The sequence below is a fragment of the Camellia sinensis genome, chromosome 14 (assembly GCF_055761805.1).
Source record: "Camellia sinensis isolate YWXY chromosome 14, ASM5576180v1, whole genome shotgun sequence".
Classification (NCBI taxonomy): domain Eukaryota; kingdom Viridiplantae; phylum Streptophyta; class Magnoliopsida; order Ericales; family Theaceae; genus Camellia; species Camellia sinensis.
This window is the reverse complement of record NC_138974.1, coordinates 37,589,018-37,603,858: the sequence shown is the minus strand read 5'-3', so window position 1 is coordinate 37,603,858 and position 14,841 is coordinate 37,589,018. Positions and strand designations below refer to the sequence as shown.

Genomic DNA, 14,841 nt, shown 5'->3' with positions numbered 1-14,841 from the left:
AGTGCAACAGTATCAAAAATTTTAAAAAAATATTGAAACAGTTGTATAACCGTTAATACCACCAACAGCCAATTTTATTTTTTTTTATTTTTATATATATAAATTAACTCCTCCCTCCCAAGTCCTATAAATACCACCCCTCTCTCATTTTATTTCTCACAACAAATCTGTCTCTCAAACTCTCATTATCTCTGAACTCTCTCAATTAAATTTGAAGTGTCATCTCTAAGTGACAATTGTAATTGATCACCCATCTCTATTTTAGATTTATTTTTAGTCATAGTATCTTCATTAAATATAATAGAAATAGTAATATACAAACGATATTTTTTAAAAAATATCTATATATACTTATAGACAAATATATATATATATATATATAAAATTTAACTAAATTTTAATGAAAAATATGTTGAAAAAAATTATCTATGACGTGATTTTATTTTGTTATACTAAATAAATTTTCTCCTAATTTTTTTTCCCCAACTTTTCTTCGTTTTTTTTCTCTACTCTATTTTCTTTCCCTTGATTTGTCCTAGTTGTGCATCAGCTCTCTCTATTTCTTACTCAAACTTCTCTCTTTCGCTCAAATTATTGAACAACCATTGTTGATAATTCTTCTTCATTGAATTCTTCCTCTCTCTACTCTTGTGTCATTACAAGAAATTGCACTTTTGGCGACTATATTTTTAGTCACCAAAAGTCAAGTTTTAGTCACCGAAGGTTTTTAGCGACTAAAATTTTTGGTCGGCTTCTTAGTCGCTGAAGACTTGTCGAGAAAGGTAATTGGCGACTAAAACAAATTTAGTCGCCAAAAATAGTAAATTGCCGACTACTTTTTTTAGACGCCAAAACGCATTGACAAAAAATTAAATATGACATTTTCAGCAACTAAATTTTTAGTCGCCAAAAGGTTTTTTTTTTTCATCCTAATTTCTTTAGCTACTAAAGTTATTAGTCACGTAAAGTCATATTGTTTTGGGCTACTAAACTTTTAGTTGCCAAAAATGATTTTAGCTACTAAATATTGTAGTCGGATAAAGGCTGATTAATTTTTGGCTACTAATATTTTAGTCGCCTAAAGTCTCAGCTTTTTCCCTACTAAAATTTTAGTCGCCAAAAAATGTTTTTGTTGTCCAGCTTGTCTTTTTTAGCTACTAAATATTGTGGACGCCTAAAGTTTGATTAGTTTTTAGCTATTAATTTTTTAGTCACCTAAAGTCTAACCTTTTTCCCTAATAAACTTTTAGTCGCCAAAAATCTTTGGTTGTGCATTAGCTACTAAACAGTTTAGTCGCCTAAAATCTAATTGGTATTTGGCTACTAAACTTTTAGTCACCAAAAGCTTTTTCCATTGTATTTTTTTTTTTTTTTTAGTTACTAACTATTTAGTCGCTAAAACATGTATTTCCTTAGTGTCATATCAAGCCAAAAACATGATTGTATGTTTTCTCTCAAAATTATAATTTCTCCATAACCTGTATGCATTCTGTTCAACCTGTATTTATTCTGTGCAACCTGTAGCATGTATATAAACAAAACAATACGTATATTATCAATCATTCCACAAGCTGCATCCATTTCACTTCCAACTATCCAAAAAGGAATAACTTTAAATGTCAAATTCCATATAAACCAACTATAGTCCAAACTGGAATATTAATTCCATACAAAACAGAGAAGCATACAAAAATCAAGCCCTCTGTACAAAATTAGCAAGAATGTACAAAAGTGTAAATTGCCCTCCATACACAAAAATGGATTATCTACAAGTCTACGCTAAAAGCCATCTACAAAAAACAAAAAATTTGCACTCATTAGAAAATCTCAGTTCAATCAGCCATACAAAAAAGTTTTTAACATGCAATTAAGTTAGGTTTAACCTATGAATGCCTTGTTGGACATAAAATCATATATATATGTATGAAGTCATATTTTTATTTTTTATAAATATATGTATCTTGAATGTGCACTTATTTGAAGTTTGAATTTAATTCCCCATTGACAAAAGAACACAAGTTAATCAATCAATATTACTCTCTACTATGATGCTTATCTTTATTTAAATCATACAGTGAAAGAGTACATTAATTAGATTCGAAAAATAGTAATTACGAATAATCAACATCCATATCATGTAGAATATGTATCGTTAAGAACATATAACTGATGTATTTTATTTTTGTTTTATCCCAAATGAACAAGGTGCATTTGCATTTCTGAAAGTTGAAATAAGACTTGAGTCTATTAAAGAGATTTTACCATGAACTTATAGTGAAAGTCTATTAAAGAAAATTGTTGGGGAATATGTACTTATGATGATGTAATGTGGATTGTGTATAGCAAAACAAAGCATAAATCTAATGAACTATTGCTCAAATATCAACCCATAACTGAATAGAAAATGCTAACATAAATTACAAGAAAATGCTATAAACCTATGGTTATTTTAACCCCCAACAAGTTGAAGCTTTGTCATGAAATGTAGAGTCTCGTAACATAATGAAGGGCAAAGTACACTTGTAATTTCATTTTGAGTGGCCTATTCCATACCAAGTTCAAAACTACATCATAAAATTTAACTTCCAATACTGACAAGGTTAACACTTACTCTGTTAACCTTTTCATTTGCTGTAGAATTTAATCGTCACATATCGCCTTTTTCGACTAAATTTAAGGTGTTTTCAGCTCTAACTCCCAACCTACCCGTGCTAATTACATTTTGTCTATTGAAACAGGTCCTATTTGTCACGAGGAATCTTGTCGCGACATGAATATAGTGGTTCAAGGGCTGTTTTGCATTTTCACCCTCCGAATGCCCTTTTTCGACTAAGTTTAAGGCATTTTCGGCTCCAACTCCCAACCTACACATGCTAATTACATTCCGTCTATTGCAACAGGTCCTATTTGTCACGAGGAAGCTGGTTGTGACATGCATTTAGTGGTCGGGGGCTATTTTGCATTTTCGGCCTCCGAACGCCATTTTTCGACTAAGTTTAAGGCGTTTTCTGTTCTAACTCCCAACCTACGCTTGCTAATTACATTTCGTCTGTTGCAATAGGTCCTATGTGTCATGAGAATGCTGGTTGTGAGGCCCCTGACTTTTTTGTAAACCTTATTAGGTCCCTAAATTTTGAATTATTATAATAAAGCCCTTAGTTCATCGATTAATCGCAAATTAAGCCCTAGGACTGAAAATGCATCACGGTCGAATCCATACAAACCCTAATCGATCCTGGAAGCTTAGAAATCACTTCTAACACTCTAATATTAACTACTTAACTCTCAAATTTTAGATTAATCGCTCTAAACCTTAACTTTCAATTTTTACAGTCATCGTTCGGTTATTTACCTTTAAATTCAAAGCAAGATAATACAAACTGAATTATTTTGAAATAGATACTTTAATTGAACCCAAGCCCGCACATTTTATTAAATCACAAATTGACCCCAAACAAGTACTATTATATTTATACATATATATATATGCACTTATACCCAAAAATCTTTTTTTAATAATGTATTTTGCAATTTCCAAGATTTGTACTATATATATATATATATAACATGTCCATCAATTCACCATCACATGGCTAGCCATCATACCCCCCCTAGACTATAATCATTGTACTTTAAAATCTCTTGAAATCTTGGAGCAATAATGATTTTGGTACCTATAAAGATTTGCTGTATTTTTGTGTGTACTTCTAAGATATTTACATTAGTCCTAGACCTAACTAGATCATAATTAAATATATCATTAAGGTTCTAATCCTCCTCATTTCATTACATTTAATGTGAAGCCCCGGAAAAATGTATTTTCCTTAAAGCCCCTCAGTTTCTTAAACTATTTCGAATCTTGCCGGATAGCATTTTTAATTTTTATCGGAACAGGAATTACACTAGCCAGATTAGGTTCCCTAACCTAATTTAATTTAATTCTACATAAGTAAGGTTCCAATACATGAGTTTAATTCCAAGCCCTCACTTCTTTAATTAAATTCTAAATTTACCCAAAACTAGTACTTGTACCTTGTACCTTGGTATACCATCAATCTTGCAATATATATGTATATAGGTATGTATACACCTTGAGGAATGTGCCTAGGACATAAAATAATAAAGAAATTTCCCTTCACCCTTCCCTATGGCTAGCCTTCTTAGAAGAAAGTGAGAAGCTAATTTCCAAGAAACATCATCATGATATTCTAGGAAACCCAAACCTAGTGACCTAGACCTAGGGTGCAAGTTTCAAAACTAGTTCCCTTTTAACTAAGTGTTGCCTAAATCATTGACCAAGCCTCCCTAATCCCTTCCATTTCCTTAGAATCCAAACAAATCCTAACATTTCCATCCATTTCCAACTAAGGGACTTTTTAGACTTTTTGCCTCAAAGGTTTGTCTATAAATACCAATACATCCCCCTAGCTTGCAAACACACATAACACACTCATCCACACACATATTCTATTAGAGAGAGGGAGGAGAGCAAGAGAGAGAGAAGTCTAGAGGAGGAGAGGGAAGAAGAAGAGAGTTTCTTGTGCAAAGCTTAGTAGGTAAGCCACCAACACAACCTTCTCTTCATTTTCTTTTCTAATGCATGTTCTTTTTAAAGATTTTAAGTGATGTTTCAGATCTGTTATTATCATGTTCTCATGTTAAAAATACCAAGATTTGAGTATTGTTTCCATCTCTCTTGTATTTTCCTCATTTTGGTACAAACCATCTTCTTTTTGAACAAATCTCTCAACTTTTCAAGGGTACTCTTTCAAACAAATTTTCTGAGTTAAACATGGGATAGTTAGCATGTTTTCCTCACAAAAGAAATGAAACTTTTCCATGGTGGAACCCCCCTTTTATAAATTTTCTCGTTTTGGGCATTCCACCTTAAAACCTGTTTTTTTCAGTCAACTTTCAAAAATTCCAGAAAAATGTACCAAAATATTCTGAACCTCTATTTTATGTCAAAACCTTCCTTAAGGAGTTATCTTTCAACTAAAATTGGTTTCATCGAAAAACATTGAGCGGTTTGCAAGAAACTCAAGTTTTCGTAACAGTCGACAGATCTGGGCAGATTCTGGACAGATTTTGGAACAATGCTGGACTATTTTCTAAATAACTTAAAATCGGGAAAAGCAATCCCATTTCCGAAAAATGTTCTAGGAACTAGATCAAATTCTCTACGAACCATAGGAAAACCGAGTCTGGTGGATGAACCTAAGTAGTTCTTCCATATTAACCTTCATGTGATGTTAAATCTGGAAATTTGTTATGTTTGGATGTTTATTACCCTTGTATTCATGAAAATGTTTAATGGCCTATTATCATATCTTGGCAGAATGTTGTATGGGTATGTCATGTTATTTATCTTCTTGAGGAAGCATGCTTATGTGAATTTCATTTTATTGTTTAGTTGGACTAACCTTGACTTAAAACACTTAATTCAACGGGAAACCTAATTGGGAGGGTATTGGGTTTTCGAGCACTTGAGTAATGAAAAGATGAGAATATGTGATATATGGATTGTTGGGATGCGTTCCCTATTTGAAAGTTTAAGTCTTGCGCAAGTGGTTTTCGGGACCCTTGAACGGAGCGGTTGTATTCGGACCCTAGGTGGTTTGGTGTAAGGAGGGATTCGGGCAAGGCCCTATTTTTACCGTCTCTTTTGAGGCCCTGCGGTTGGCGCTACGCGGTATTTAACCGTTGGTAGGCATCCGAGGTTAGTTCTGCAACAAAGCAGCAAAAGAGGGGGCATGCCGAATAATCCGCGTCCGATTCTTGTGGTCGGGAGGACGAAATCTCTTTGGGGGATTTCTAGTTACTAACTTTTGACTCAACTCTTAATGTATTTATTTGTTTATTGGAGTATCATGCTTTATTACTTGATGTTATAGTTGTGACTGTGTATTGGACTGGGAAAAAGGGGTAGGGTGTGTGTGTGTGTTTACTGGGCATTCAAAGCTCACGGCGTATCATGCCAGGTGACGAAGCGGAACTCACAGTGGAAAACGACGAGCCGGAAACTTTTGAAGACTTTTGGTTATCCTAGAAAAATTAGAAGTTCTTTTTGGATGTTTTGTAAAGACTCATATGAGGATTTAAGTTTTCTTTTGGGGATGTCATGTAATGGAACAAACTTTGTAATAAAATATATTTGTGGCTATTATGTTCTATATATGTATTAACCTTATCGTTGCTTATGAGACCTTGTGTCAATACCTTTTAAGATCTGTCAAAAGGGTAGTGCGCTACCTAAGAAAGCTGGACTTAGAAGGGAGGCTATTTTGACTCCTCCGGCGATCTGGGATCTTACTTGGCTATTGACCATAGGACTCATTAGTGACTCTTCTTTGTCTGCAACCAATAGTGTAGAATCGGGGCGTCACACTGGTCGTGCAATACATTTAGTGGTCAGGGGTTGGTTTGCATTTTTCGCCCCCTAAACGCTTTTTTCGACTAAGTTTTTGGCATTTTCGGCTCTAACTCCCAACCTACGCATGCTAATTACATTTTGTCTATTGCAATAGGTCCTATTTGTCACAAGGAAGCTTTTCGTGACATGTATTTAGTGGTCAGGGGCTGGCTTGCATTTTTCGACCTCCAGACGCCCTTTTTTGACCAAATTTAAGGCATTTTCGGCTCTAACTCTCAACTTACGCATGCTAATTACATTCTATCTATTGAAATAGGTCTTATTTGTCACAAGGAAGCTTTTCGTGACATGCATTTAGTGGTCAGGGGCTAGTTTGCATTTTTCGCCCCTTGAACGCTCTTTTTCAACTAAGTTTAAGGCATTTTCAGCTCTAACTCTCAATCTACATGTGCTAATTACATTCCGTCTATTGCAACAGGTCCCATTTTTCACGAGGAAGCTTTTTGTGACATGCATTTAGTGGTCGGGGGCTGGTTTGCATTTTTCACCCTCCAAACGCCCTTTTTCGACTAAGTTTAAGGCATTTTCGGCTCTAACTCCCAACCTACGCATGCTAATTACATTCGGTCTGTTGAAAAAGGTCCTATTTGTCATGAGGAAGCTTTCCATGACATGCATTTAGTGGTCGGGGGCTGGTTTACATTTTTTGCCCTCCAAACGCTCTTTTTGGACTAAGTTTAAGGTGCTTTCGGCTCTAACTCCCAACCTACGCGTGCTAATTACATTCTGTCTATTGCAACAGGTCCTATTTGTTACGCGAAATCTTTCCGTGACATGCATTTAGTGGTCAAGGGCTGGTTTTCATTTTTCTCTCTCCAAACGCCATTTTTCGACTAAGTTTAAGGCATTTTCGGCTCCAACTCCCAACTTATACGTGCTAATTACATTCAGTCTATTTCAACAGGTCCTATTTGTCACGAGGAAGCTTTCCGTGACATGCATTTAGTGGTCGGGGGCTGGTTTGCAACAGGTCCTATTTGTTGTCACAAGCAGCGGTTTAATGACCACTCCCAACCTACACGTGCTAATCACTTACTCTAGTTTCTTTTTTCTTATTTATTCCTTCTTCTTTTTTAGCAATTACAAACAGCGGTATAATGACCATTCCTGTTCTACAACACTAACAGAAATGCAAAAGTGTCCAACTTCATGAATGAATTTGGCAACAAGTGACAAATAACATTTCAAAGAAGCAACCTTCCATGATGAACCAATTATCAGTCTTTCTAAAGTCTTTTGTTATAAGGAACATTGTTAAATGCAGAATGATCATTAGCAAATCTGTCATTACTAGCATAAAGCTAATGTAACAGTCCTCTATTTGTATGCAACATCTATCCAAATTCTGTGACTAAACCAATATCAAAGCCCAATGTGAATAGAAAGTATTCTTTTTAACAACATTCTCATTAATTGTTTGCAAAAGACACTTGAATCATTAGATTGGATATAAAACTATCCCTACTTATTAATGTCTGTCAGTGTCATTTCATTCAGGATATTAGAACATGTGAGAAAAATAATAACAAAAATAAAGTTCAATCACAAAAGGAAATATGTAAAAATGCATGTTGAGACACCTATAAATGGTTCATCAAAGAAAGAATACTTGATATCTCATTTGCAACATGGCCTCAGAAACACCATTCAAAGTTTGATACTTGTATAAAATATTAAATATTATATAACACACTTGTGTATATTCAAAAAATTAATATAATATAACAAGGCTTAAAATGAGTTAATATTGGTTTTTGAATATTTTTCCCTTAATTTTTCTTTACTTTGCTTCTCCAATAAATAATTGTATTCACTATACACTTCCAACCACAAAAAATCTTAGAACAGATGCTCATAAAATCTTAACTAACAATGCTTGGATATAGTATCATTCCAGTTTGAGAAAAGACAATTAAAGTGGAAAAGGATAACAATCATTGGATGATCTATCATGGCAACAACAATAACTAACAAAATGCAGAACCAATCATTGGATGATCTATCATGGCAATAACAATAACTAACAAAATACAGAACTCACCATGCTCCTGCAAGTTCACATCCGAAGCAAGAAAAGAATTTTCTTTCATCTTATTTGTATGAATCTGAAGAATTTGTAAGCAACCATGCTCATCAGAAAGGCTTATCTCCACTTGGACTTCCAAATGTCCAAGCCTGAAAAGAAAATAGTCAAAATCTAATTCAATAAGAGGAAAGAGAAGAAACAAAATCTAAGTTAGTAAGAAATCTTTATTTAGGAACTTGTCCATATAAAATAAGTTTTACTAAAATGTCAAACATTCAGCAATTTTATACTAGCTAACCATAATGAAATAATCTTATTTAGCACAACAGAGAAGAGGAATGCACTATAGAAGTCACCTCAAAAGTGCTTCATCAAGCAAATCCTTCATGTTGATCATTCCAATCAGCAAAACATTGTTCAGTGACTCAACACCATCTATCTAAACAGCAAGTAATTTTCAATCAGTTACTGAAATTTGTTAGCCTGGTGTAGCTTTACCACAGTAATTTTCATATAACTAAAAGAAACCTAAGTTCAAGGCATTTTTCAATTAAATTAAATGAATCTATGTCAAACCCAACCATTTAGGTGCTCTGTTCAACCATTTCATAATTGATAAAGTAATTGTCCCTATTCGTCATCAATTCGAGGAAAATGAATATTTCATAGAAAACATGTGCTTACCTTTTCCATGTCAGAATGAAGTCCTTCGGAGTGTTCGAACTACAGGTCCTCTGCTACTATGAAATCTTGACAACAAGATTTAGCATGTCACAATTAAACGAATAAAAAAGTAAATGGCAGACGGGTAGCATGTCATAACAAACAATTTAAATACAAATCAATCTCTAAGTGCCAAAGCCAATTGCATAGATTCTAATATGATTGTGTAGCAACAACAATAACCTATTATAGCATTTCAATTATGTCTATCAGTTAGTATAATCCTTCACTTTCTCACCATCCTTGCCTAACTAATCTTTCAAATCAAACTAATTTGCACTACAAACAGTTAATAGTTTTCTGTTGAAAATTTAGAACACTACAAAAATTATAATTCAAATTATCAAAATAAGACACGTAGTGAGCTGGTAAAAATTAACAATACCTTTCGATCCGAAAGACAAGCGCTTTGGGTGACCCAAACGGGTTGAACAATTATTTTGCTTTGTGTTAGGGCCCATCAGGACAACATGCTAGAATTCACTTAAGGAACATGAGAGCTTCTATCTACAACATTTCCTGTCTTCATGTTTTCTTTTATTTTTTTATTAAATTTAAATTTTATAAAATAAAAAAAAAGTATTAAAAATTCATCTCTAAATCATTTTATTAAATATTCATTAGATTAAGAGAGAGTCATTTTTTCCATCACATTAACAACTTATTAAATCCGTAAAGGGAGAGTCATCATATTAAATGCCACCATTGACTTTTCTAAGCGTTTAGTCCCTAAAGGGAGGTCATCAATTCAAATCTCCGTAGTGAGAGTTGAATTAAGGGGGCAAGGGGGTGGGGAGACTAACTTCCATAGGTACTTATCTGATAAGTGATTTTTGCCGATTATTAAAAAAAAAATTAATTAATTAATTAATCCGCAAGGTGGAAACAATCAACTTAAAGTATTGGCAATTGCATACAATTCCCACAACACAAGGAACGCAGAATTAAAGTCCTACATCCATATATATATATATAGAGAGAGAGAGAGAGAGATGGATAAAAGCTTTTCTGTATAGGTGTCTGAATCAAAACATAGATAGTAATATAAATTAACAAGAAATCGATCCCCTTTTTTTCCATTGAAAAATATGAACATCAATGAAGTTCCAACAAACTGATCAAGTATTGTAGGTGACAGTTCCAATAAGAGCACAGAACCAGCATTTACCAATTTTAATTGACAAGGCCCCAACTGCATGTACATTAAAAGAAAAAATATATATATATATATCAGTAATCAGAGTGACATATAAAATAATACTATCATTTAATAAACGTAATGCCAGAGTGTTTATTACACAAAACAAAGGTTAAATACTTCAGTAACCAGCACAGCCAGACACCAATTCATATGGTATTAAATATTAAAATAATAAGTCACAACAGTATATTTGGAATACTGAAAGAATGAAGAATTGAATCAAGAATTCAACACCTCAGTACTAAAATAGGCTAGTTCAGATAATTCAACAAATGTTGTTTTTTTCAAGGACAAACAGCAAAAAAATAATAGTACAAGTTTCTTGAGACAACTAAATGACATCCCCATAATATCAGTTATAACTGAGAAGCCTCCAATGGTAAAAACTCAAATCCATTTTTTTTGCTTGCTATAGTGCTCCCAAAAAAAACATTTTTTTATCTATATCACTCCATTGATTCTCATCCCATGCTATCTGCACAATCTTATATCAATTTTTACCATTGGATCAATTTCTCAAAAAGCACCTAGTATTGATTATTGCCTTTGCTGATGTGGCAAACTTGGCAAAGCCATTTTGGCTACATATTTGGCACTGGTGAGGGGCTTTTGGCTCACATTTACAGCACATTACTTAAAGATTTCAAATTTGACACCACTTGTCAACCAACCACACAAGTTTCCATGCCACATTTATAAGAAGTTTGAATTTGGTAAAAATTTACAATTTCCTCCTCAGCAGCCACCCAAACATGTTACATTGCAACTCTATTTATTGTCTTTCCTCAACATCTAAACAAATTGGGATCCAAGTTCAAAAATTTAATAAAGCAGCAAACAATTTTTGGTGCCAAAAAAAAAAATGTAACTTTCCAAACAGAGAGAGGTGCATCCAGTTTACAGTTTCATCCAAGAAACCATAACTTGAAGACCCGAAAAACAAAACTTTAAAAACCAACAAAATAAAAACAAAAAATTGTTTATACAAAAGTTCAGAATATTTATTTATTTTTTTAAAAAAAATAAAAAAGGGAACTATAAACAAATAAAAGATCAACCAGCAGTTTGACTCAACAATAACAGTGCCTACAAAACAACCAAACATTACTCACTAATTTACAAGAGAATTACAATAAAAAGATGTACATCATCAACATTTCAATAGTACAATGAGCATCCCAGTACAAACAAAATCCAAATCTCTTACAACTCACACATTAAGCTAATATATTTCTAAAATCAAATTAAGCTCATGAGCTTGAATTTGGGGTTTCTGTCTACAAATTAACACAAACCCTATAGCAAGTGTAGGAAATCAACACAAAATGAATACAAAAATCTGGATTTTGAGTTAAGAAATCAACACAAAATCAAATAACAAAAATCATATAAAACCCTAGAGCTACGAGTGAGAAATGGGAAAATAGAGGAAGGGAGAGAGAGAGAGAGAGAGAAACCGAGATGGACAGAGAGAGAGAGAGAGAAAGAGAATGAGCGAGATCGACAAAAAGGGATCAAGACTGAGAACAACAAAGAGAAAGAGACCGAGGGCGACAGAGCGGGAGAAAAATACCTGTGATTAAGTGGCGCTGGTGATTTGCAAGTGGCGATGTGCGACGGTGGCGAGCGTCGGTGGTGAGAGGGGGTGAGGTGTAACAATCCCGACCCGTGATTAACATTAATCCATGATTTCATATGTCTAATAAGTTATTAAGATCAAATTTTGAATTAATTACATGCGTGTTGCATTATTTGTGTTTATATATGTTTAACATAGGAAAATTTGTTCATGTTTCTGTTTTAATTTTGCAAATTGAAGGCCTTATCGGCATCCAATTCAGAAATTGACTTGATTTTTGTATTAATTGGAATTTTTGAAATTTTATAGTAGGCTTAATTGAAATTCGATTCGAAACGATTAAATTGGATTAATTTAATGCCACTTAATTAGCCTTAATTAACTATCATTTGGTAAGCTTGTATAAAGCTTCTTATGTGCTCTCACTCACTCTTTTCTTCATTCTAACATATTTTGAGCTCTCTTACACACACACACAACGTGTAGAGAGAGAGAGACTAGGGAGAAGTCTTCAACAAGGAATTTGCTAGGAGATTTGAAAATTTACTCAAGATTTTGACTAATTGAAGCTCAATTGGGTAGCCTAGGTAAGAGTTCAACCTTGCAACCTTGGAATTGAGTCATTTAGCACATGAATACAAGTAAAATAGGTGAATTCATGTGGGAATTGAGCTAGAATTGGAGAAAGCTAAGTCATTCCATACATGCATGCATGTTTTCTAGCATTTTAAAATTGTTTTCAAAGCTTCTCTCAAATGCATGTTGTAATTCTAGCATGGTTTGAAGAGTTTATAACATTTCTCACCATTGGACCTCATTTGATCATGTTTTGGAAGCTAAGAACTCAAGTGAATATATGCATGACAAGTTCATATCATGTTCTTACATTTCAAGTTGAATTTTTGCATGTTTGACATACTTTTGGGCCTTGATTTCATGAAATGATCTTCAAATCATAACATTTTACAAGTTCCTACATGTTTTCCAGAATTTTGGCCCAAGAATATGAGTTTTGAGAAGTGGAATTCGAGTTTTGAGCAAAGACAAGCAATCTGGAAATTCCAGAATTTTGTTCTCCGCTCGAGTGTGAGATTCCGCGCTCGAGCGGCCACCTTTGTTTTTGCATCTCCGCTCGAGCGACCAGAAGTTTGCTCGAGCGTGAATTGCATGCTCCCAAAAGTTACATGTTTTTGCAGACTGCTCGAGCGGCAAGAGTTGCGCTCGAGCGGAGGAATGAGTCTCACGTTCAAGCGACCATCGAGCATTCGTCAAGCGTGAAAATCACATAACCAGTACTTGTTCAAAATTTTCAGAACGCTCGAGCGGAGGAAGTTGCATTCGAGCGTCCCCTCACATTTTTACGCCCGCTCAAGCGTAGACCCTATTTTCATAAAATTTGACCAAGTGTTTTCAAATGCATTTTTATATCCTCATTCCATCATAGGCATTCCTAGGCCAAGATTAAGGCATAATAAGGAGGATAGCGTGTAGAAACACACTACGTATAGAACGTAAAGAGTTAAGTATGTTCCAACGTGTGTTTCAAATGTGTATTTGTTATGTGTTGATGTAGGTCACGTGCCATAAACCGTTTGATTAGTCTGCTCTGCTCTGTCTGCCTGCACCCGAAGCCAACTGTGAGTAATAACTTAGTATAGGTATGTTCAACTTTATTTATTTTTTTGTATAATGAATTAAAATCTATTTTCTGAAATGATATGTTCTGTACAATGAATGATTGTCCAAATTCTAATAATGTATTCATGGCATCCTTAGCATCATGTGATATCTATTAACTGTTACCTGGTATCGGAGGTTCCATCATGGAACTTAATATGTCTACAATCTGTTACTTATACCGAAGGCTCCATCATGGGGCTCAACATGTTTATTCTCTGTTACCCGGATGCGGAGGTTCCTTTATGGAACCGGTTACTCATAACCACCATATGTTCTGCATCTGTTCTATATCTGTTCTGTTAGCGCTAATGGATGTACCATGTATGATTAAGCATGAACTCCGATTTCTGTATATGATTTGAACAAGAATATGAATATGAATATGAATCGGTTTATAAATCTGAATTATGATTTCTAAACCTAGTATGGACTTCATTCATTAAATCCTTTACTTCATTATTATTCACTGGTCTTCCGCTCACTGTTTATATTATGTATATAGGTGATCTGGTGTGTAACCAGGCTCAGAGTTGAGGACCTGGCGTCTCAGTTTTTGTCAGTCAACCTTTGCACCTCTCGAGGAGGTTCCGGATTAAGTCAAGTTTAGTGGCTATTTTTGTGAATGTACTAGACTTTGTTTCTTTTGATTTACAGGCAAGATTTCTGATAATATGTTTATGGAGTGATGTGTAAATACTGTATCTTTTGACGTCACTCACAAGTTTATAAAAGTTTTAAATTATCTGTCCCATGTATGTCTTCACAGCTCAATGAACTATGTATATTTTGGATATTTGCTTCTGCAGCCCCTTGATTATACGTTATTCTATTAAGAGGCCTTTGGTAATCCAAGGATTACTGCCGGTTATAACGCTAAACCTATAGGGGTGGGTTTGGGTCGTGACAGAATGGTATCAGAGCACGTGTTCTACCGCACACACAAGTCCATATGAACTTAGGATGTCCTAGTAAGAAGTAGGGGCATTCTATCTGCATGTGTGAGTGTGTGGTAATCTTTAAAAATGTGAAAACTGAATTTGAAATCTGGACAATTAAATTAAAAGAAATTAACGAGATTATTCCCATATTTATTATTATTTGGTGTCTCTATAGCAACATAGAGAATGCAAGGGCAATTAATACAAGTGAATCCTTATAGGCTCGCATGAACCGAAGGGAACAAATGCTTGCAGCATTGA

The 14,841-nt window shown here is 34.3% G+C and overlaps 1 protein-coding gene across 2 annotated transcripts; it reads right to left on the bottom strand.

Annotated features, from left to right (window-relative positions):
• Positions 1-1,237: 1,237 nt before the first annotated feature.
• LOC114321493 (vesicle-fusing ATPase-like) lies at positions 1,238-11,377 on the bottom strand. 2 transcript variants are annotated; one of them, XM_082905840.1, is made up of 4 exons: positions 9,144-11,365; positions 8,816-8,898; positions 8,475-8,608; positions 1,238-1,790 (listed from the first exon to the last, which is right to left on the bottom strand). In XM_082905840.1, exons 1-4 carry the CDS (start codon positions 9,150-9,152, stop codon positions 1,780-1,782), a joined length of 237 nt encoding a protein of 78 aa, XP_082761966.1. In that variant the 5' UTR covers positions 9,153-11,365; the 3' UTR covers positions 1,238-1,779. The 2 variants fall into 2 exon arrangements, with proteins under 2 accessions (XP_082761966.1, XP_028124452.2); XM_028268651.2 differs by lacking the exon at positions 1,238-1,790 and having other exon boundaries at positions 1,799-8,608; positions 9,144-11,377.
• Between the last annotated feature and the right edge of the window lie 3,464 nt (positions 11,378-14,841).